Raw genomic sequence first — 24,633 nt, 5'->3', positions numbered from 1 at the left:
TCTGTGATAAGCACCAACAGGTTGTCACATCTTGTGAAGGGCTGTGCACCAGGCTTCACAAGACCCAACAATCAGCTGATCATTGAATCTTACTGAAGACTATACATAGGGCTTTGCAAGACCTAAAAACCAGCAGAACTTTGGCACTTTGCAGGCTATGCCTTTACCTGCACAGTTTCATTTGAAATGATATGGGCAAAAATGGGTCCTCTGCCATCATTGCCACATCAGGCGATTGACTGTCAAACTTTTTCTGTGGGGTGTATGTGGAGGGGTAGGGAGATAATGGTCTGGCCCTCTGGCCAGATTCTGTTCTCCACCCCTGATCTAGTCAATTGAACTTTGCTATTTAATAAACTCACCCCAGTCTTCATCACTAATTCTAGTGAATGAACGGTCCCTCAGTATCCTAAATGGAAGAAAAAGAAGCAAAATTATCACAAGGGTCACAATATAATGAACTTGTGGAGGGAAAACAAGATTCTTCATTCAGATCTACTTACCCAGCATTGTTGATAAGTATATCTGCAAAATGAATGCACACAATATATTAATAAAAATGTGTATCTACTGTAGTTCAGACATGAGTGATAAAATCTTTACTTTATTTGCATTTAATTTTGTCTTTACCAAAACTGGCCAGTCCTGAGACAAAGAGAGAACGCACTTCAGGAATGCAAAATGCTTGTACTTGTCAAAGGCTGGAAGCAACAGTCACTGGCTTCTGCACACGGGATCAGGCTTTCTAATAACTACTTAACTGTAGTAATGGACTAACAGAGAGAAAGGAATATCCCACATTTTTATTTGGAATGAATTCAACAGTTACTGAAATTTGGACAAATACAGAGCATGTTCATTCCCTTGCTTTTTCGCACAACATAAATGACCTAACAGACTCATTCTAATTCAGGTGCACTTGCACATCTAAATGAAGTAATGCCTCTAAAACAAAGGTCAAGGACATGCTGATGCATGCTATCCTAAGCATTTGCTGGTACAGGAAGTCCAAGGTTTAGGCCACCAGACAACTTAGCATGAATATGTGAAGTTGCTATATTATGAAAAAAAGAGAGATTATTAAAATTCCACATATTTTATGTATTTTGAAGGGGTCCCATAAACTTTGCATTGCCATTTCATGCATCTATATAGTAGCATTAAAAAGTGTGCATGATTGGATTCCAGTGAATAAGAGATTAATATTCCTGCCCTGATCACTGAAGCGTCAATACAGGGCTCCTCAAATGCCCTGATGTACATATGGAGCTTCCACGTGAGCTGGAATCCCTCTTCTCATCAATGGGATGGGTGGCTCCAGACACACAAAAGGATGCCTTCATGAGACTGCCTGCCATTCAAGTTTTTTTATGAAGTTCTTTCATGAGCTGGATCCCGCAGATCAGCGCAGTTATGTAGAATCAAAGTCCCTCAATTTCAGTGGAATTTTAAACTTGCATTTAGGACAGAAATGCTGTGCCACAGAATGCAAAGTTTTACACATTTATAGAAATAGCTGAGTTGGAAGGAGACTAAGGCCATTGAGGCCATCCCCATGCTCAGTGCAGGAATCCATCTTAAAGGATACCTGACAAGTATGCCTCTTGAATGCCACAAGTGTTGGACAGCCCACCACCTCCCTAGGTAATTCCTTTCATTGTTGTACTGCTCTAACAGTTTTTCCTGAAGTTCAGTTGAAATCTCGCTTCCTGTAACTTGAGCCCATTATTCCATGCCCTGCACTCCAGAATGACTGAGAAGTGATGTCCTTTGTGTGACAATTTTTCAAGTATTTGAAGAATGCTATCATATCTCTCCTCAGTCTTCTCTTCTCAAGGCTAAACATGACCAGTTCCTTCTGTCTCTCCTCACAGGGCTTTGATTCCAGTCCCCTGATCATCCTCATTGACCTCCTCTGAACCCATTCCAATTTGTCTGCATTCTTCTTAAAGTGCGGTGTCCAGAACTGGACGCGGTACTCAAGATGAGGCCTAACCAGTGCTGAATAGAGGGGAACCAATACTTTGGAAACTATACTCTGTTAATGCAGCCTAAAATAGCATTTGCCTTTTTTTGCAGCCACATCACACTGTTGGCTCACATTCAGCTTGTGATCAATAACAATTTCAATATCCTTCTTGCATGTAGCATTGCTAAGCTAAGCATCCCCCATTTTATAACTTTGCATTTGGTTTCTTTTTCTCAGGTGTAGAACTTTGCACTTATCCCTGTTAAATTTCATTATTTTGTTTTTAGCTCAATGCTCCAACCTATCAAGATCACTTTGAATTTTGTTTCTATCCTCTAGTGTATTAGCTGTCCCTCCCAATTTTGTATCATCTGCCATTTGGGAAGGAACCATTGGTAAGAAAGAGTAGCCAACTATGGATCAACCGGGTAGTTGTTCCATCCAGCCCTACTTTGCACAGTAGTAAGCTAGTAGTGTTAAAAAAACCACCTTACTCCAGCTAATGGAAGCATAACTACCACCATATACTGCTGGGGTATAATCCAAAATGTACTTCAGTTTTAGAACTTTCCACAATTAGTGAACAAATACTAGAAACTTATTTTGGTTAACATAAAATATGTTTTCACAAGAACTGAAAAGTAGTGGGAAACTAAAGACGTTCTTTGGAGCGACATATTTATTCTTATATTGTGAATTCATACAGAATTATTTTTCTTTATTGACTCTTTTATGCACCATTTATTTCTTTCAGACAGGTATGTGCTAATGCACATAAATCGTCCTACTGCTTTACAACTGCAGTAGCTACACAAATAAAGAAAGCAGAATGAAACAGGTTCTTGGAAGGAACCTGCCTTCCAAAGCCATATTGACAATGTGTGGCCATTTTTAATCCCTAGTATTTGTTTTTTCTCTAATTCTATGTTAAATGCTTTCACCTCTTCATCACATGATGGTTACAAGTCTGCACTGTCAAATATTACTAACAGTCAATAAACTGGAAAAGTGGTGGCAGTTGAGTGAAAAACTTTGGAAAAGGTCTTGCCCACTGCTAGCAATATCTAATAAGTGCAGATTTTCTACAAATAAATTTAATTTGTAAAGGGATCTAAAAGTGTTCTGACAAGAGTTACTTTCAAACATTAGGTTGGAGTCAGAGCGTGATACCATCACAGCTAGTGTCCCCTGATTGGGGACCCAGTCCTCGGTGGGAAAGGCATCTTAACCCATTTTCCTTTCACCTGCAGCCCCCAGTTCCACCACACTGCTCTGGCATGGGACTCCCAACCCTCCAAACCTGGATTTTCAGGGGCCTGCAAGTGAAGAGGTGTGTGTGTGTGTGTGGGACAGAACAGAGGAAAATCACTTCCGTTCCCATTCTGCCAGCATGATTCTTCTGGATCCAGAAAGTCTGGATCAACCCATTACCTTTTTTTAAAATGGAGTAATAGGATGCGCATTGCAACATGGCTAAGGCAATGGCCTCCAAACATCTTATCCCACTGGTTATGTAGATTAATCTCAAAAATCATACCTATCCTTCCAAAAGCTTCCAGTGCAGTTTGTACAAGCTTCTCACCAGCTTCCACTGAATCTGTAGAAACAAGTTACAGAAATAACTAAGCATAAATTAGTTTTATAAAATACAGACATGGTGGTGGACAGGGGAACACTAGAAAACATTAATGTTATCACTAAGGCCATTACACCTCAAATTTTGTTCCAAGTTATGCATTTGCATGAACAAGTTTATCATCAATATAAACAGCAGTAACTCCAGCAGCTACTGCAATTTCTTCCAGCTACATTCATGATTACCAGAGACATTATTCACACAAATAGATACTGGTGGTTAGATAGAAAAGCCAAAATGAAGAAGAAAACACAGGCTTGGATCCTAGGTGTTTTTTGTGTGGGTGGAAGATACTTTGATTTGTTCATAGCAGAAAGTGGATGCCAATACCCATCCAGCTGCAGCCGCTCCAATGCATGCCATTCCAGAAGGGTCTGCTGGCTCTCAGAAATGCCTTGGCAGTGTTGAGCCTCGGCTTTCCCTTCAGGGGCAGGAAGGGGGGAGGCATGAGTTGCAGGCGCCTCAGCTGTCAGAGGGCGCAGAAGACCCAGGAATTATTGAGTCTGAGCAGGACCTTGAGGAAGCGAGCCTGAATTTGAGCCAATTCCCACTGATAGCGCGCTCTCAGAAGAAGGGAGCGTGCCGTCCCCAGTTGTCACAGAGGAGCTGTTGGGGGAAGCTCAGGAGAATGTGCCAACTCCTCCCTCGCCAAGCAGTTCTCAGGATGCCACCAGCATGACGCAGCCTCCTGACCTCGAGCCTACTCTGGAGCAGGTGTCTTCCGATGAACTGATGGAACAACGCCCCCCATCGCCTCGCTCCCGCCGCCATGAGAAGCGGACAGGGCAGAGACAGGACTTGCGAAGGAGTCAGATTATGCTCAAAAACATTCCCTACTTAAGCTGGCAGCATATGGGGGGGGCTTGCTGAGTCAACTTTCTTCACACGTAGTAGAGCATGTGTAGAGTGTAGTTAGGGATTCAAGTGAGCCAGTATAGGTGTTTCTTATGAAGTGAAATGCTTTTGATGTATCCATTACTTTAATAAAATGAGATTTAATTGCACCCGTGTCTCAGTCTCGTGGTTCCGGCTCTGGACGGGACAGGCAGATAGGCACAATGGACTGTAGGGTCAGGGTAGGGAGCACAAGAACCCTGGTACACTGTGTGTTATTGTTGTCTGAATGCAAGCCATTGCATATGTCCTTGGGAGACATATATTATTTATCTATTTATTATTACGTTTATATCCCACCTTCCTCCAAGAAGCTCAAGAGGGTGTACGTGGGTCTCCTCCCTCTTCATTTTATCCTTACAACAACCCTGTGGGGTAGGTTAGGCTGAGACACTGTCTGGCCCAAGATCACCCAGGAAGTTTCATAGCTGAGTGGGGATATGAACCCTGGTTTTAAAGTTTTAAATACCCACTATGGGAACAAGCAACATTTTGGGTGGTTTTTAAAGCATCAAGTAACTTTTGATGCCTGGGCTTCAGACATCACAACTTAAAATCAAAGAAGCAACAAATTGCTTTAGTATGTAAAGATTATTGCATGTGTCACCAAACTCATTAAAAAACACCAACCCATGATCTTCAGTTCCTGGGTGTACATGGAAGCTAGAAGAAAGTAATTGATCAGTTTCACATAACACATTGCAAATATTTTCTGACATTCTTTTGACACAAGAGTGTCTCAGTGCCACCACATAACAAGCATGTGTTTGCCATAGCCTACACAAATAGATGGGACCTGCAACTAATTACACATGTTTATCATGTGCATATTAAGTTTGTATGGGTACACTTAAGTTTTGTAAAATGCATCAGAAGCCACTTTCAGAAGGCATCTGCAAAGCACTGTGAATGCACAACAGTACACTCAGCCTAAGATCAGGAACCACTAAGAAACTATCAGACAGAAAACATTTAATGAAATATGAAATGGACTGCCTTCAAGTCGATTCCGACTTATGGCAACCCTATGAATAGGGTTTTCATGATAAGCGGTATTCAGAGGGAGATTACCATTGCCTTCCTCTGAGGCTGAGAGGCAGTGACTGGCCCAAGGTCACCCAGTGAGCTTCATGGCTGTGTTGGGATTTGAACCCTGGTCTCCCGGGTCGCAGTCCAGCATCTTAACACACTGGCTCTCTACAAAACATGTAAGCAGCCCTCAAGTGTTTGAAAAATAAAGAAGCAGAGCTACTATTTAAGTACTCAGCAGAAATATTATCTCTCATGATCAACATCAGGTAATGTAAACTTGAACTTCTTCATTTAATACAATTTAGAGCATGCTTCCGAACAACACTGGCTACAAAAATAAAATCTGGTAGGAAATGAATCACACAATTTCAGATTCTTTCAAAATACATGGGTTCATGGTTCATGGCTCCTAATGCAGAAAGTCACAGATGGTGCACCACACCCCAATAATATGGAATGACACTCAGCCTATCAGCTGGGTGATGATACTGTACAAATCGAATTTTGTTTTCAGGTCTGAGATTAGAACCATTTGGCAAGGCTCAACCCAGACCAAATTCTATTGGTTGAAATGACTAATCATGCGACCATCATGTAAAATTTCATGGAAACTCCTGAGGTAGTCTAGGCTCCCATTCATGATCATATATAATTTTGCCAAAGCATTAGATCCTTCCAAGAACCTCAATCATGTTTACATATTCCAATAGTTACAAACAGTTTTGGCAGTATACCACAGTGTACCACAGTGCACTGGGAGGAGAGACATGACATGGGGGAAAGAGGAAGGGGAGAAACATACCATAGTTAGCCACTGCTTTTCCACCTTTGGCTCTTATTTCCGCAACAACTTTGTCAGCAGCTGAGGAGCTCTTTCCATGTCCTTTGAAGTCACCTCCAAGATCATTCACTGTGTAACAAAATTAGATAAAAGTAAGAACCGACTGGTACTTACAGGCAAAGCATTCTTCAGATTCTCTGGTCTCAAGAGATGACCCAGGTGGTGATCTAACATCTGAATGCCTTTCATCACGTTGGTGAGACAAATGGCCTGGCACACACCTGCAACAATACTACTGGGTTCCTATGCAATACTTGCTATACAGTATGGCAGATTCACATCTTACTGTAACTGCCTTGAACCTTGCTATGCAAACGTAATTTTTATACTACAAGCACACTGAAATGAAGCTACTGATCATTACCCCAGATAACTTTATCCTGGTATATCTTTGCAGCTGTTAAAGTGACTGAAATGGGGAATGAGTTGTCTGTGCACATGCTCCTGCAGCTGACTATTCTTCACCCTACTCAAAGTGTGAACTCTTGGAAGTAGAGCTAGAGCAAAGGTGAAAAAGACCGGAGGATTTTCAGGACCTTCCCATTTCCATGGACAGGGAAAGCAGCACTGAGGCTGCTTCAGGCCTACAGTATACTGCCCCTCTCATCTTCCTGCCTCAGGGGCAGAGAGAGTGGAAAGAACCACCAGCCAAACTGGACCACCTTTCTTTGTACATCTATGGAGCTGGAACAATAGCAAGTGTACTAGACCCAGTCAAACCAACAAGGTCTTTCAACAGAGGCTCAAGATGGCTTTGTTGGGTGGCAACAGAGTTGAAATTACATCAAGCAGATTACACCAAAGTTTTACACCAAAGTTTGTTGTATGTCGCCCAGAGTGGCAGACTGATCTCTGACAGATGGGCATCTAATCAAATCTAATAAATAATAATTACTACTATCACAAAACAATAAAAAAGCAATGTCGAATATGACAGAAAAACAAAAGTAAAGAGCAAATCCCATTTCAGTTTACCTGATGGGCCTACTTTGAAATGCAGGTATATTCCAACAGTTCCATTCCAGTCAACGTATACTTTGGAATTTGCAGGTCAAGATTTTCAACATCTAATTCTAAAGAGGGGATGGGAACCAAGCATACTGGGCTACACTGGAAATGTATAACAAAGTGGAAGGCTGAAACTAATTTGCATAAAACATGGTCTCATTTTTTTAGGACCTACAGAGTTGACATTCAAAAAAACATGTTCACACACCACACTACGTGAAACGATGACTTAGCATGACTATGCAATCTCCCAAGGAGAAGACTGCAGATGCTTTGCTCCTCCCTGGGCTTCTTAGCTCAAGGTGGCAGCTAGGCCAAGGTCTAGCTTAGTGCATCATTTGAACCCAGGATTGTGGTTAAGGTCTTTCTTTCTTAACCATAATCTCTGGTCAAATTTCATCCCAAGGTTACAGATTGTGGTTACTGATCCTGGGTTCAGATGGCATGCTAAGCCAAACTTTGACCTAGCTGCCATCCCGCACTGAGCTAAAAAGGAGGGGAAGGAGCAAAGCAGGCGAGGGCTTCTTGTCTGGAGTATGTTTCCACACTCACAGCAAGCCATACTTACTGTGATATGTGAACCAGACCTAACACGTAAAGGCAAAATGTCCAGAATAAGTGTGCCTTTAGTTTTCAAATTATACGTTTTAAATGAGGGATAGAGAACTTGTGTCCCTCCAGCCAGCATGACCAGTGGTCAGAGATAATGGGAACTGGAGTCCTGCAACTTCTGAAGGGCCACAGGCTTAGGAACAGAGGAAGCTGCCTTATACTGAGTCACACCATTGGTCCATCTAGACTGAAAAATCATGAGCAGGCGCATTTGGGATTTTTATATTAGTGTTTCTGGCCCTATGAGCGTTTTTGCTCTCAGATACCTTTGCAAACGGAGTGCTAAAACACTTTTAAAAATACATAAAACTTAAAGCTGATACTGTCCTGACAAGAGAGTGCAGGATGAACTAAAGTATTTTAGGGTTATATGAAGACCATCTGTTAGCAGTCCCCATTTAAAAATCTTACTCAGTAGTTAAATATAAATCCCTAATATTGTGGATGTAAACTGTTACTTTGCAAAATAAAAATAGAAAAAATAAATCTATAGTGCACTAATTATACTTTATAGTCAGGCAGAAAAAAAGTTTTATTTTCATCACTGCAATTCAGTGCTTTTGAACTGTGAGAAATATGCATGGATTATTTGTATGTTTTCAGCCATGGAACAAGTGCATGCAGACAATTCAGATTGTATAACAATAATGCAAAGCAGCTCATCTACAAAAAAAGTTCAAAAAGGAGAGAAAATTGTACTTGAAGATTTATTAATTTTTAAAATGAAGCAGCATTACCCCCATGTGGCCAAACAAGAGAATGCAATTTAATGTTTGACTTTGTGACTAGGTTCAACCCTTCTTCATGGTTAATGAAGTGCATTAAACAGGTGTCCATAAAAAAATATTCTGACGAATAAACTGAATCGGGGCAAAATAAATTAACATCCTCATGCAGAAATCTAATTATTTGTTTAAGATCATGTTACTAACTAGCCCAAATGTCGTAAAAGTGGCTAAGGCGGCAATCCTAAACCCATTTACCTGGAAGTAAGCCCCACTGTATTCAACAGGACTTACTTCTGAGTAGACAAGGTTAGGATTGGGCTGTAAGCTACATGTTATCTGGCCGAGGGTGATGGAGACAGCTGTAAATAATCCCTCTTGTGTATCTCAAATGTGATCAGAAATTAGACTTGCAACACACAAGAACTAAGAAATTATAGAGTGCAGAAGTGGCATACACGGAGAAACCTGCACAACAGCAAACAAAAATCTGGCTGCATTTCTGTACTGCAGGTCCCGCTGCTAAACAAAACAGGACAGTTTTGACACCTGCAAATGTGCCTTGTCGCTCTGGCAATGGCAACTGTTGTGGCATGGCTGATTAGGCAGCTAAGCAGGCAGATTGCACAGACACATTGTTACAATTCCTTGGAAAATATTTGCTTATCATATTATAATTGAGCCTCTCTCATGGCCCAGTATCATAATTTGGAAGTCGCTAAATCTTCCAAATATAGCCAAAACTTTAAGTTTGCATCTTTTCTCTGCTGTCATGCATTGATAACTTCTTGTTAATTTCAGAGGCAAACCTAGTTGATGGCTCAAGATTCATCTCCATAGGACAAAGTATTTCAAAGGTGCCAGGTATCCACAAATATCCAGGACTACAATAAGAGCAATTAAGACTGATATATTTAATGCAATTCCACTGTGTGAAGAGTGTCTGGGATAACTGAGCTCCACCCCCACCCCAACTGCATGGATCTCTTGCAAGTTTTATTTAACACAAAGAGTTTATCCACACATTTAGCAGGGCATGCGGTACAGTTTGTGCGTTGACTGCAGCACCTTGAACATGCACACAAGTCATAGTGAGTTTGAATGTGCCCTTTCCCCATGTGAAAATAATTTTTTAATTATTTGTAACAATATTTAGAGACCACACCCTCATAAAAAATAAGGCAGTTTACAAAACATGCAAGTACAAGAAAACATAAAATACCATAAAAACACTACAAAAAATCATAAAAATGACTGGCTCATCTTGAAAAAGTTTAAACAACCCAATAGGCCTGTTGACATTAAAAAGTCTTCATCAAGAGCAGTCAAATGTAAAACTATCACATTGAAAGGAAGGCTTGCCTGTCATCTTCATTGTCAGGATCCAAGATGAACACACTGACTGACTTTCCTCCCCCCCCCCAAAAAAAAAACCCTGTGTCTCTAGAATGATTGGCTGTGTTTGGACAACTAAGTCTCAGCTTAATAAGCCAGGATATGCATGACTCTGTGTACCCACATTCTGCCCCTTTGCTCCCATTTCACTCTTCCCTTTTTTGTGAGCGGAGAAATAAGCCAGGAACCCACAGTTAACTGTAAATTTATGTTATGTGCAAGTGGGAAACACTGGCTAATGGCTTTCAAAGAAGCCAGGATACAAAGCCGTGCTTTAAAAATTGGATTATGAATCCTGGCTTGTTTGGAAGACATTAACCATAGCTCCCAGTCTGAATGTCACCAGGAGCTGTAGTTTGTTTCCTCAATCACCAGACTAGAGGAGCAAAGCAGAAGCAAATCAGCAATGTGCATGGAGGTCATGAATTGCCTGGCTTATTAAGCCATGATTTGGTAATATGAACCAGGTCAATATGGAACTGACTGTAATTCATCAAAAATACCTGTACAAAAGTAATATTGACATATACATTAAGAGATTATTCTTAAGATTACTTATAAGAGTCGAATAGGCCGTGAATGCAAGAATTCATTCTGAGCAACAAAGAAAATCATTTAAATTCACAATTTGGCAAGTACAGCCCTTGCCTGAACTAGGCCATGTTACAAACCAATAAACAATTCACTAATAGCAAAAAACTTTGTGGTTTAAGAACATACCTATAGCCCACAGATATTTCTATCAAATTTTAAAAAGCAGGAAATTGGGCAGCTAGAGTGAATGCACCAGGGGAGAAGGAGACCTGACTTCTCTGAGATATTGTACTGCCCTACAAATTTGTGAAAATGCAAACAAAATTTGGGTTCGTCTTTCACAGTCCAATCCACTTCCTGTGTAGCTTGGAAGAATTTGGTAACATGTGCCTCTGAGCATTGGATTGGATGGGTGGGCACTGGGCAGAGGGGAAGCCCCTTTCCTTTCTAAAAGGAAAACATTGTGAACAGAATCCTTCTTTTTCAGCATTTCCCCCACCTTTTTATTCTACAGCAGGCAAATGTAGCCTCCCATCCAAATTTAAACCAAAGCTGTCCCTGGCCACATCCACACCAGACCTTTATTTCACTTTAGACAGTCATGGCTTCCCCCAAAGAATCCTGGGAAGTATAGTTAATGAAAGGTGCTGAGAGTTGCTAGGAGACGCCCTGTTCCCCTCACAGAGCTTCAGTCAGCATGGCTGACTGTTAAACCAGTCTGGCCATTGGAACTCTCAGGGGAATAGGAATCTCCCTTCAGCACCCTTCACAAACTACACTTCCCAGGATTCTTTGGTGGATAACTGTCTAAAGTGAAATAAAGGTCTGATGTGGGTGTGGCCCCGATTACGCAAGCCCAGCAGCCATGAGTCTGGCTTTTAGAACACTGACAGTTGGTTCTTACTGAGCATATCCGGCCTTATCATTGAGTTCAACGCTAAATTTCTGAAATTAATTAAAAAATCAGGCAGTTTTTTTTTTAACTTTTAAACTGCAGAAGATGATCAGAGTATGGGGCAAGGTCAGTAAAAAGATTACAGGTACTCTGTGGATATGGCTGTTTTTTTAACTAATTTCAAGAAATGATGAGAACTCTGACAGAAAAAAGTCCAAAAGGGGTCCTTTCCCCCCTCTTTTTACACTTTGAACTCTCGATTCTCTCTGACTGTTCTGTGTATCACTATGAAAATATAGAGGATTGTTAAGCAAGCGTTTCTGAGTTCAGGACTATAAGTTTTGTAAGGTGTTGTTTTGAAATGAGCTTATGGGAAGCATCAGAATGGCATGGGGGGTATTTTCAATTTAACATTGTGGAATGTGAAAAATCCATGCTGACTGTAGTATACAGCCACTCTTGTGGCTGTATAATACAGATCACCAGTCAGGAGTGGAGCACAACGACATAACTTAAATTCAGGCATTTGCCAGCAAGTTATCTGAAGAGAGAATGGTCTTTGACCCAACAGTAAGCAGAATCATGTGTACATTACAAATCACAGTTTTGAGATCTTTAATGAGATATGCGGGTAAAGGAGCTGCAGATCTCCACAGATAATAGCAGCTAGAATTGCATAAAATGAAGAAAGCAAGAGAAGCCAATGAAATGTTACAGTAAGCTAATGTTCGGTTACTGACTTTCATTCTTTGCTGTTGTGACTGCTAGTCAGAAGGGCAGAGTGGAAAAGAACAGCTTGAATCCTATGTACAATTCCATTGCAAACCTGTACATGTCTAATTAGAAGTAAGCCTCATGAAGTTCTATTAATACTGTTTAGTTCAGTTATACCAGTTAAGAGGCTATCGGATTGCAACCTTACTTATCTATGGCTCAACCATGAAGAATAATGAAAGAACCTTCAATACTGCCAGCTCCAAAGCACTGAAAAAAATCACAGCAGTTCCAGAGACTGAGATGTTCTCTGTTCCACAAAACAGAGTCTTCTGTGTTTTAATTCTTGATTTCACACTGTTCCCCCCCAAAAAAAGGGCAGAATTCTGCAGTGGAAATTTAGAAGGAATTGGGTGTCATAGGAAAGCCCAATACATGCTCACAAAAAAGAAAAGCAAAGGGTGTTGGGCACACTTCGCTTCTGTTCAAATTCATTTAGGAAGTCTTCCTTGACTTAACAGCAGAAAGGTACCATTTGCAAGTGGGGGCTGTTTTTTTAATGTATACATTTATTGATTGTTTCTGTTTTTACAAGCACTTCTAAAAACAAAAACAGAGGATGAAGGAGGGGATGGGTATCCGCTTGTCTAAAGTAAGGCTTCAGCATACATATCCATGTAAGCAGTCTAAATATCAGAATAGATATTGATTAATTGTGAGGGCAGTAAGGTCTTCAGTCCACTGATGAACTGACAAGGAAGATTTATATTTCTGTTTGATAGTTTCAAGTTGCCATCTTTGGAAATCCACAACATAAGACTTTTTAATTTATTTATTTACTTTTGGGTGTTGATTATGATGCCTGTCTTCCATCACTGTAAGCAAAGGGGTCTACATGTAGTTCCCAAATGGTCACCCATCCAGCCACTGACCAGATCAGACTTGCTTAACATCTGCAATGGAATGGCCTCAGGTGCCTTCAAACCATACTCTGGGACTAGCACAAAACTAGGAGAATACTCACTCACTCACTCACCCACCCACCCACCCACAGAGAGCAACTACCTGCTGTAGATATTTGTAGTGTTATCAGCAAGAGGTTTACAGTTGTCTTCCATTGTAAATTATAAAACATTGATGGTTATATGCATAAACCATATGGAATTACACACAGAACATGAGGTAACAAGAGTAGATCTCCAGGATGGGGTTACACTCCCCCTGAAGGAACAGGTTCGTAGCTTGGGGGTCCTTTTCGATCCATTCCTGTCTCTTGAGGCTCAAGTGGCCTCAGTGGCACGGAATGCGTTCTACCATCTTCGGTTGGTAGCCCAGCTACGCCCCTATCTGGATAATGTTGACCTCGCCTCAGTCGTCCATGCTCTGGTAACCTCGAGATTGGACTACTGCAATGCACTCTACGTGGGGCTGCCTTTGAAGACAATTCGGAAACTACAGCTAGTGCAAAAAGCAGCAGCCAGACTGCTGACGAGGACCAGACGGTCCGCACATATAACACCTGTTCTGGCGCGTTTGCACTGGCTACCTATTTGTTTCCGGGCCAGATTCAAAGTGCTAGTTTTGACTTATAAAGCCTTACACGGTGCGGGACCACAATACCTTGCGGAACGCCTCTCCCGCTATGAACCTACCCGTTCACTACGTTCAACATCTAAGGCCCTCCTCCGAGTCCCGTCCCATAGGGAAGCTCGGAGGGCTGTTACTAGATCCAGGGCCTTTTCAGTAGTGGCCCCCGAATTATGGAACAGTCTCCCCGATGAGGTGTGCCTGGCGCCTACTCTTCTATCTTTTCAGCGCCAGGTTAAAACCGTTTTATTCTCCCAGGCATTTTAATTGCTTAATGTTAAGTTAATTTTATACCAAGTTGTTAAATGCTTAAGTTGTTTGTTTTAGGGATTTTATCTGATTTCTTTTTACTGTATTGTATTTTATTCCTTGCTGTGAACCGCCCAGAGAGCCATTGGCTAAGGGCGGTATAGAAATGGAAATAAATAAATAAATAAATAAAGTCCTCAGTAGAAAAGTCAGAAAAGCCAAAGGCTAACAATTGTTTTAAAGTGTATCATTTTAACCTAGACTGAAGCAGTTAGAAACCATGTAATGAAAGCCTTTCACTTCACAAGGACAAAAAGGTTTAGAATATGATGCCAACTTAAGAACAATATAAGGTCTGATTCAGTAGGTTTCTGTTCTACTGCTATAAAACATTTGTGTTTTTGAGTATATTTTGTAAGTTCTTACATTAAAAAATTATGGAGGCTAGCATTTCAAGTATTTTTAACCACTTCCAGAATAAAAGCTGTAATCCAAAACAGTTGTTAACTGAAATGAAACAGTACTGCATGCATTGCTGAAGCTTTTAGTGTAATTTGTGCTGGACCTGTTTTGACTACTGCTTTGTTTAAACAGCTTGTTACACTGGTTGCCGTACTAGCATTTACATGACTGCAACATGCTGTTTGCAAAGTGAAAGAGCACCCTTGGATTGCAAACTAAATTTCCAATCTGTAAGTCTGAATAGCTGCTTGGTAGAAAAGTAACAGAGAATTTTTTTTATTTGCAATTATCTACTCCTAGGGTTGCCCATTGCCATCAGCAATAAGATGGCTGTTCTGTAAAGTGTAAGGCCACTTCTGGCTACATTGCTAGTGGTACTTCTGGCTATATTGCTAGTGAAGCTTGCAATTCTGCTGGGTTTTGAACAACCTACATATTCTCCATGCCTTAATTCAGATTTGCCAACACTTTTTTACTAGTACAATTCACGAGCAGACTGTTATCTCCTTAAACATTCCCTCGTTCCCCTCCAACTTCCTTTCCCTTTCAGTTTCCTGTTCAGCGCTAACTATAGTTTGCTGTGATATTCAAGTGGGCAAACTATGGTCAGCACTTGTATTCCAGACCAAAATCAGAAACAAAGGTTTGAAGCGAACTCTAAAGGTATTGAAGGTTGAAGGTATATGGTGGAACTTTGCAACACACTTTGCAAACCAGTTTTCGTTGTGCTAAATTTAATACACAAAGTGGCACATTAAATGGAACATGCTCAATTCACTCCCCACTTGAACAGTCCCTAAATTTTGTTGCATAAACTGCTGATTTTTGTCCAGCGCTGCTAAAACAAAATATCTGGACATAATGGAACAGGATAGGTAGACAAGCATATTTCAATGGTATACAAGTGAGATCCTAGAAAACAAGAGCAAGCTACCAATTGGAGGAGCTCTCTGGCCATGTGATAAGCACTTTGCTCCTAATATCAAGGTTACAAATTATGCAAAGCTACATGAAAATTCAACGCACATTTAGAATTTGTCCATACAGGCAACTAAAAATTGTCGCACCAGTTGCTGCACAAAGCAGAAGTAGAAGGGAACTACTGGCAACTCAAGTTGAAATAAACATGACTATCAGGCCAAACCTAGGTCTTTCAGTGAGAAATAATTCCCCTCTGAATTTATTTATTTCCTAAAAATTCCTTAGGATTTATTTCCTAAAAAGTGTTGCTAATTAGAAATGACTGCTGGTATTTTAATGGGCAGAAGGAGATGAATATTCATTCTTCTGAAAACCTAAGAGCACTTAAATCTATAATATGTATTTTATATTCTCATTGTCTTTAATCCCTAGCTTAACTTGGCTTATATATTCAGGCATTTCCAGTATGTTACTAATTTTCCATTATGTTAACACCTATATACATACATGTGCACCCAGTAACTGCTCAGTTCCCTTTAAATGCATCACATTAAATAGATGCTACCTATCAAGGATGGCTACTGTCAAAACCTTGTGCCAAATAAACCAATTCATCAGTTAAGTACCACAAGTGCCTTTGTTTTCAGGAAACATTAATTTCCCAATAATTACCTACCACTCCAACTTAGCACTAGGTTCCCCCTAAATGTGTAGTGCCTGTGGGCAAGATGTACTGCCAAAATGCCAGCATGCTACATGCAATGTAAAACCCATAGCTGTCTTGCCATCTAAACTAGGTCAAAGAAATTAAAACAGAAAAGAAGCTCCATAGTGGATCTTCAAGAGTAAGGAATGTAACAATTAATAAAAAGTACAAAGGTTGATAGAACAAGCTGCAGCATTTTAAATCACAAAATACAAAGGTTGTTGGCAAGATCAAAAGTAAACAACTTACCAACCACAGAAGCTCCTCTTTCAGCAAAAGCCAGTGCATATGCTCTGCCGAGTCCTACCATGGATTAAAAAAAACCTTTTACAAACCAACAACTTAAAAATGGCACAAGAATTCAAATATGTGTGTGTGTGTGTGTGTGTGTGTGTGTGTGTGTATAACCCAACTAAAAAGCAAAATGTATTTCTGAAGTTGCTTCACATCCGTATTGTGGAAGATTAAGTAGAAACAGACAACTGAAACTACTGTCATCAGTACTCCTGGCTTACTTGCTGGTCCTGTTGCCAGGAAGGCCATTCCAGAAAATGCTAACTACTTAAGTCCTTTCATCTACAAATATACTTGGAATAATCTCCGTAACTAGACTGTGCAGTGGAGAAGAAAATTAGTCAGCCCTGGCTCATTCTTCTATGGGGGATGAAGTGAAGGAAAAAACTTTATAGATTAATATACTACTTTCCAAGTTAACATGGTAGTTTTGCAAGTTTAAGTTTAACATCAGCAGCCATTTGAGAATATGCCTCTGTCATGAAGGATAATAAAGCCCTTGATGGGGGAAGTGGCTTGAATGCACATTCTGATACATATGTTGTCAGGACGAAGAATGCAGCAAATGTATGTTCCATTTGAGCCACCATACTTTAGAACAGTGTTTCTCAACCCATGTCCCCTTTTAGCTATTACAAAAATCCCCCCCACGCACACCTTCAAACTTGGCTTCTGTAATAATGCCGAACTACTGAGCAGATCATGTAATAAGCTGCGTATGATCTTCTCACCTTCTGAACATAACATTTCCTATGCTTATATTTTAATAGTGGTAATTTTAACTAATATTATACATATTTTTTGGAAACACACACATATCCTGAGATCTTTGTATGCCCCCCTTGTTAAGAAAGACCACTTGAGAATGTATGCCCATGTTCACACAAAGCAGTAGTAGTAATAAACGTACAATGCAATCCTATGCCTTACTACACAGCTGTAAGTGCCAGTCAGTTCAATGGTAAGTGAGTATAAGATTGCAGCTTTACAGTGCAATCCTCACCATGCTACTCAGAAGTTCTGGGGCTTGCTCCCAGGTTTGCACTGCAGCCTTAGATTGCCTCTCTCATTTTGCACTAAAATGAGGGGCCTTTTGTTTAATAGGCACACAACAGCACTATAAATCAATCCAGTTTTGCTACTCCCCCCTCCTCTTTCAACCTTGATCCTATGGACGATCTAGCTACAAAAGCTATTTTAGTGGGAAATTATTCAATGATAATTGACACAAGTTTTTAAAATGCAAGAAGAGAACTTCAAGTCCTTTTTCATACAAATGAAGTGGTCTCAAAAACACTTGAACAGGACACTTGGCTAAGCAAAAGTTGTAACGTACAATTCAGAGAAGTGCTTTCAAAATAACAAACAATATCTACCTATTTGACTCATTCATGGCATCACTCTTGAGGTGCCCCATCCCCCCATAGATAAGTTGGAAATGCAATGTTCCCAAATCTAAGTTGTTATTGTCTTTTTAAAAAACATTTAGAAATCACAATAACTTATTCTCAAGTGTCATACACTGACCAATGCAGCATTTCGGTGGCACCCTGTTTTCAAACAAGTTTTCTGCGATTAGAATTGTTCAGTTATCAGGTGCACTGTGATCCTGGTAGCTTTCACATTTATATACATTTTGAAGAACAAAGAGTCTTGTGGCACCTTAAAGACTAACAAATTTATTATGGCATAAGCTTTCATGGACTTTATGAGCATTACAGGAAGGGCCATAGCTCGCCAGTAAAGCATCTTCTTTGCATGCAGAAGGTACCACGTACAATCCCCTGCATCTCCATGTGGGGCTAGGAAAGACAGGGATCTGAAACCCTGGAAAACTGCTGCTAATCATCATAGACAATACCAAGCTAGATGGACCAATAATCTGACTTAGTATAAGGCAGCTTCCTCTGTTCCTTAAGGCTACAGTCCACTTCATCAGATGCATGAAGTGTTATATACCTGTAACTCATGATAAGATACACATGGTGAGTGTGAGAGGAACTGTAAAAAGTGAGGTCAGAGGGAAATTAAATGCAATATATAAAATGAAAGGCACAAAAGCTTATGACACAATAAGTTTGTTAGACTTTAAGGTGCCACAAGATTCTTTGCTCTTTTTGCTAAAGCTGCTATACTGAGATGTTATATTTTCAATCTCAGTTATTCCATGGCTTATTCTGTCTATAGGCATCCAATAACTTGATAATATGTCTCCCCAACAAACTCAAAGTGGCTCAATACACGGATACTTTTCCCAACAACTTACCTCTATGCCGAAGCTGGTGAAAAATTATATTTATAATGTTAGTCACGTTCTAGATCTTGGGTTTGAATTCTGTTTTCCAAAACTTACATTAACAATTGTTTTTTCTTATCTAAATAAGCAATGGCAAAATGTACTTTATTTTGATAAAGATTGCATTGCAAATCAGTTACTAATTATGAAGAATTCAGTCCCCTCCCTCTGTTTCTAACTTTTCTTTTGCATGGCTAATCCAATTAAACAATTTGGCCAAAAATCCTAGTACCGAATCTGTACTCCCACACACCTCATCTGAAAATAACAATAATTGCACAGCAGTTTTATGCAGCACTTTTTTCTGATTTAGTTTATTTATCACTCTACTAAACTCATAGAATTAACTGCAATCTATTTAATTGGGCCAGCTATAGATCTTGGGAGGCCCTTGCAAGGCAGCCCACAGTATGACCGACCAGCTCTCTCCAGTACCTCCTTTCTTGCTCCCAGCAGCAGCTGTGCAGCTGTATGTACCATCCTCCCTTTTACTTATTTGCCTAGCACCTATAGCACTCAAATGGGCTGGGAGTCATTTCTGTACCCTGTCCTGGTATCAGCAGATGAAGGGCAGCTTAGGGATATCTAAAATAAATAATGAATTCACACTACAGTAGTGCCACCACTGCTTCTGGTTAAGCCCACAAGTGAAGGTAAGCAGGAGACTTGCGGCTTCAGCAGTGCCTCCACTTGGCACCCTTAAGGGGTGGTGGGCGCTAGGACTGGGCATCCTCCTGGAAATGTGTCCGACCTAGTGGGCTCTGCCATGGCACATGGGTCCTAACAAATGCCCCAGTGTGCTTGATTCTGGCCTGGATGATTAAATCTGACACATCAGAAAACCATTATTTATTGATTGATATAGGTGCTTTATAGCCACTTTGTAGCCCTTAAAAGCAGCTTCCAAAAGATTATCACAATAAAAACCCCGCTCAGGTACAGAAATAATATAGCACCCATATTTTGCCAGGTTTATTCACATGGTGTTTCCTGCACTCATCCTTGGTCTTCCCTCATGTTGCTCCACCTACTAGGCATCAGAGCAGAGGTCCTCTGAGGTAACGACTGGGCTAAGCACATGATGGAGGCAAACCTTCCCTTGTTGGCAGTTGCCACCCATGTCCTCTAAGATAAGGAAATGGGGCTGAGCAGCTGGATTTCATTCACCCCATGATGGAGACTAGTCTTTCCCAATTCTTGACAGGAATGTTGTTGTTGTTATGAGCCTTCAACTACGACTTATGGCGACCCTATGAATCAGTGACCTCCAAGAGCATCTGTCATGAACCACCCTGTTCAGATCTTGTAAGTTCAGGTCTGTCACTTCCTTTATGGAATCAATCCATCTCTTGTTTGGCCTTCCTCTTTTTCTACTCCCTTCTCTTTTTCCCAGCATTATGGTCTTTCCTACTGAATCAGGTCTTCTCATGATGTGTCCAAAGTATGATAACCTCAGTTTCATCATTTTAGCTTCTAGTGATAGTTCTGGTTTAATTTGTTCTAACACCTAATTATTTGTCTTTTTCGCAGTGCATGGTATGCACAAAGCTCTCCTCCAACACCACATTTCAAATGCATTGATTTTTCTCTTATCCACTTTTTTCACTGTCCAACTTTCACATCCATACATAGAGATCGAGAATACCATGGTCTGAATGATCCTGACTTTAATGTTCAGTGATACATCTTTGCATTTGAGGACCTTTTCTAGTTTCTCTCACAACTGCCCTCCCCAGTCCTAGCCTTCTTCTGATTTCTTGACTATTGTCTCCATTTTGGTTAATGACTGAGCCAAGGTATTGATCCTTGACAAGTTCAATGTCCTCACTGTCAACTTTAAAGTTACATAAATCTTCTGTTGTCATTACTTTAGTCTTTTTGATGTTTAGCTGCTTTTGTGCTTTCCTCTTTAACTTTCATCAGCATGAACAGCATTTTAAATCATTACTAGTTTCTGCTAAGAGTATGGTATCGTCTGCATATCTTAAATTATTAATATTTCTCCCTCCAATTTTCACACCTCCTTCATCGTGATCCAATCCTGCTTTCAGCGACTTGATGCTCCACCTACACCAGGCCGCTGCCGCCACCACTGCCTCTCGCGGTGGAGGGGACCAAGCCGGGCTGAAGCTGGAGATGGGCTGCGGCCTTTTGGTGAGCCTGGTACTGCGGCCTGTCCTCGGGTGATGCCGCTTGCTGTGATGATCTTTCGGTGGCTTTTGGGGGCCGGGAAGTGCCCCTGCAGCTGTTGTCGTTTTGCCATCCGGCCTTTGTTCATCTTGGCCTTCATCCACTTTGCCTTGGCATAGGCGGCGTTACGTTCCGGCGCTTTAGCTTTCGGCTTCTTTGAGAAGAACTTCCCTGTCAGTTTCGACTTCGAGTGGCTTGTCCATCCTGTCCCCTCTGTTGGAACAGCTGGATGTTAAGATCAAGAGGAGATGCTGCCTTTGATATTGCAGACGGACTATCACCCACACTGGTTTTTATGCCAGTGTGGGAAGACTTACGCCAGGAGCTTCCATTTGAAGATACATCTTTCAAACTATACAGGCGAGAAGCCTTATTATTGAAACTGAGTTGGCCTCTACCTATTGTTTAGTTTTATTGTTTAGCCTTTTGATGTTTTACATTGTTTATATTGTTATTGTTTTTGCTTTTGTACGTCGTTCAGAGTGGCTGGGTGTCCAGCCAGATGGGCAACTAATACATCGAATAAATAAACAATAAAAATTCAGTATGATATGTTCTGTGTATAGATTAAATAAATAGGGTGACAAAATACACCCGTCTCACACCCTTTCCGATTGGGAACCAATCGGTTTCTCCATATTCTGTCCTTAACAGGAATGTATCTCCCTTTAATTATTTGTGACTAGAAGCTGGTAATTGTTGAGTCTCAAAAGATGGCTGTTCAGATAGATATCTTTAATCAATACTGAAAAGATACGACAGCAAAGCCATTTATATAAAAGGACAAAATGCTGATCCTAAACCTAGAATCATAATACTTTGCATTCAGGGCCCTTATGCTTCATTTTAGTAAGGCTTTGACTGGATCAACAAGTTAGTGGCAATAGTACATATTATAAAACACAGGCTAGGCTTGTTAGTCATGTTTATCATCTTCCTTGGGAATTGCTTCATCCCCGAGTGGGCAGGCAGTGAAAGTATTCCCAGCCACAGCCTCAAGGATTTAGGCAATATTCTGATGTTCTGCCCAGTTGAAGTGATAATCATCTCTCCCTGCCCCGAAACAATACCACCAGCCAAGTACTGTGGCCTGCAAGTACTTCGCAACCTGCATTTTTGTAATTTCATATAGACAGCAAATAGTAGTTTTATCAAGACTCTGACAAACCACCCTGCATGGCTTATAGGCTTTTTGGTCACAGACTTCATAGGCTTGCTTGTCTTTGTCAGATGAGACTACTACAGGTAACTTTTATTGTTGTTGTTTTTTGGAGAGAACTCTTTCTTGGTATATTAAAGAAAAAAGTTAAGCAAGTCTATGAAGATAGATAGGAAGACAGGAAACTGCCTTATATTGAGCCCATCTTGCTCAGTATTGTCTACAACACTGACTGACAGCAGCAATCCAGATTACAGGCAAGAGTCTCTTCCAGCCCTACCTGGAGATGCCAGGAAGTCAACCTGGGATCTTCTGGAAGGAAAGCAGGTGCTCTGAACTACGGCCCTTCCTCATTTAAAGCCTATTTTCATCTAGAAATTTTTAAAAAAGCATATTGTGGTTTTAGAAACTCATTTCTTGAACATGCCTTCTCCACCCCAAGATTATGTTGCTAGAATAATAAAATGACCTTAACTCACATGAATTATTTAACTATCATTCTTTAACTATCATTCTTATATCTATTATTGTCATTAAATCCAGCCAAAGAAAGAAATTAACAACCTATTTTATCAAGAAAATTTTTCTAGAGTATCATGCAACCCAATCATATGCATGTTTACTCATAAGCAAGCCCCACTGTGATAATGAAGCTTACTCCCAAGTATACTAAGTTAGCTTTAACATGTTGGTGTAGCTGCCTTCCTAGCTGAGAAAATTGTTTCCTTGTTCGCTCCTCCCACAGCAGCAGCATCCATTCCCCACAGGGAGCAGATTAAGGCTGCAATCCAATACATGTCTACTCAGAAGTAAGCTTCATTGGGTCCAATGGAATTTACTCCCAGGTAAGTGTGTACTGGATTGTAGCCTAAATTTGTTAGAGAGAGAGAGAGAGATGTTTTCTGGGCTGAGTTTGACAGAGAAGACATTGCTTTGAATAATCTGTTGCTCATATAACAACCTGAAGCAACAAGCACCCATTTTCCTTCTGCCTTTGCAAATCATAATACTTTGCATCCGGAACACTTTCAGATTGGGTGGGGGGGGAATCGGAGGGAAGGCGAGAAGATCCCACAAACTTCTAAAGCCTGTTTTTTTAAGAAAGAGAAAGGGTACAATTCTTCATCCCTTTCAAATGCTTTGCAACTAATGTGCCCCTCCTCCTCTTCTGAAACCTGAACTGATCTATCACCTCTGGGAGAGGGTGAAAAAGCCAAGAAGCAAGCACAACACCCGATTCCTTCCTAGGCTGGGTGATTTGAAGTTAAAATAATCATTCCTGGGGTCCTAATCGCCTTCCACCCTCCCCATGTGTAAACTCCTCTCACCCTCCGTCATCCTCGCCACCGTTCTCTGGTGTAAACTTCTCTCAGGTGCAGAGTCCCTTCACGTCACCTCCCTCACACTGCACCGCTACAGATCGGTGGGCAAACATCTCCTTAATTCCGACCCCCCCTCCAAATTAAGCAGATTTTTCGCTTGCTTCTGCCCGCAGCCTGTCTCTTGCCCCGCTATGTTCGGGGCAGCTTTGCAGAAGCCTCTGCTGTATGGTTTGGCTAGGAAGCCCCCCTCCTCCTCTCTCTCTCTCTCTCTCTGCTTTTGTGTGTGTGTCGGATTGGAGAGGGCTGGCAGGCGGCCAGCTACGAAAAAAGTAACGGGACAAAGTCCCGACGCGCACTGCCCCCCCAAAAACACACACTTAAGAAGCAATCTTTGAAACAATCGAGGTCGCTGCTTACCTCCCCCAGCACCAGTCACCAGCACCACCCGCCCGTCAAACCTCAATGGAGAGGACATGGTGCTTCTGTAACTCAACAGACACTCCTCCACAGATTCTTCGCAGAGCAAAAGGTAAGTGACAAACAAGCCGAGCAAAGGGCGAGAAAAATGCGCCTGCGTGAGTTGGCTCGTTGCATTTTGGGAAGTGTAATTTGTTGAAAGTGTCCGTTGTGGAGCCAGGCATGGATTTTCTAGATATACACACGTGATCCGTTTCAACCGAAGCCCGAGGGCGGGACTGAGAACGTCCCTCAGAAATCAGTGGAGTGATCTCGTAATGTTAATGCAGCTGCACTTGAGCACCAGCGTCTCCGCTTCCAAACAAAAGCTAATGAAAAGCAGAGCCCTTCATGCTGTTTTTTCGAATGGAAAATACATGAGAGGATTTGAAAGCGACAACTTTTACTTCCGCCCCAGGAGACATTTAAAAATGGCTGCGCCCATGGGAACCAGGAAATCTCCTGCTCCTGTAATAAGATGCTGCGTGAGGAAGTAGAGCAGATGGAGCCAACGTGGTTTCCTCCAGATGTTGCAGAGCTCCCATCATGACTGACCATTGGCCATGCTGGGTGGGGCGTTGGAGTTCCACAGCGTCTGGAGGGCGCCAGATTGGGGAAGGCTGGAGTAGAGAGAGTGGTAGTGGAGGGGAAAATAATGGAAATAGCAAGGAACGTGCAGGCTATGCTGTGGATAGAAGCCCCTGTTGTACCTGTGCCTCGTCGTCACAACACTATC

At 41.2% G+C, this 24,633-nt stretch overlaps 1 protein-coding gene across 3 annotated transcripts in view; it reads right to left on the bottom strand.

The window, feature by feature from the left end:
- The window catches only part of HSD17B4 (hydroxysteroid 17-beta dehydrogenase 4), a 114,937-nt gene extending 90,688 nt beyond the window's left edge, over positions 1-24,249 (bottom strand). Inside the window, exons 1-6 of one of the 3 annotated variants that reach the window (XM_061624666.1) lie at positions 23,859-24,249; positions 16,430-16,483; positions 6,334-6,441; positions 3,507-3,566; positions 504-525; positions 363-409 (exon numbers count right to left, since the gene is read on the bottom strand). In XM_061624666.1, coding sequence (XP_061480650.1) covers positions 363-409; positions 504-525; positions 3,507-3,566; positions 6,334-6,441; positions 16,430-16,483; positions 23,859-23,916 — 349 coding nt within the window. In that variant the 5' untranslated portion in view covers positions 23,917-24,249. The remainder of the gene's footprint in view (positions 1-362; positions 410-503; positions 526-3,506; positions 3,567-6,333; positions 6,442-16,429; positions 16,484-23,858) is intronic. The other 2 variants (XM_061624685.1, XM_061624675.1) reach the window with 2 other exon arrangements.
- Positions 24,250-24,633: the final 384 nt, after the last annotated feature.

Source organism: Rhineura floridana, chromosome 1 (genome assembly GCF_030035675.1).
Source record: "Rhineura floridana isolate rRhiFlo1 chromosome 1, rRhiFlo1.hap2, whole genome shotgun sequence".
In the NCBI taxonomy this organism is placed as follows: Eukaryota; Metazoa; Chordata; class Lepidosauria; order Squamata; family Rhineuridae; genus Rhineura; species Rhineura floridana.
The sequence above is the reverse complement of the archived record's forward strand: the minus strand, read 5'-3'. Positions and strand labels throughout refer to the sequence as shown.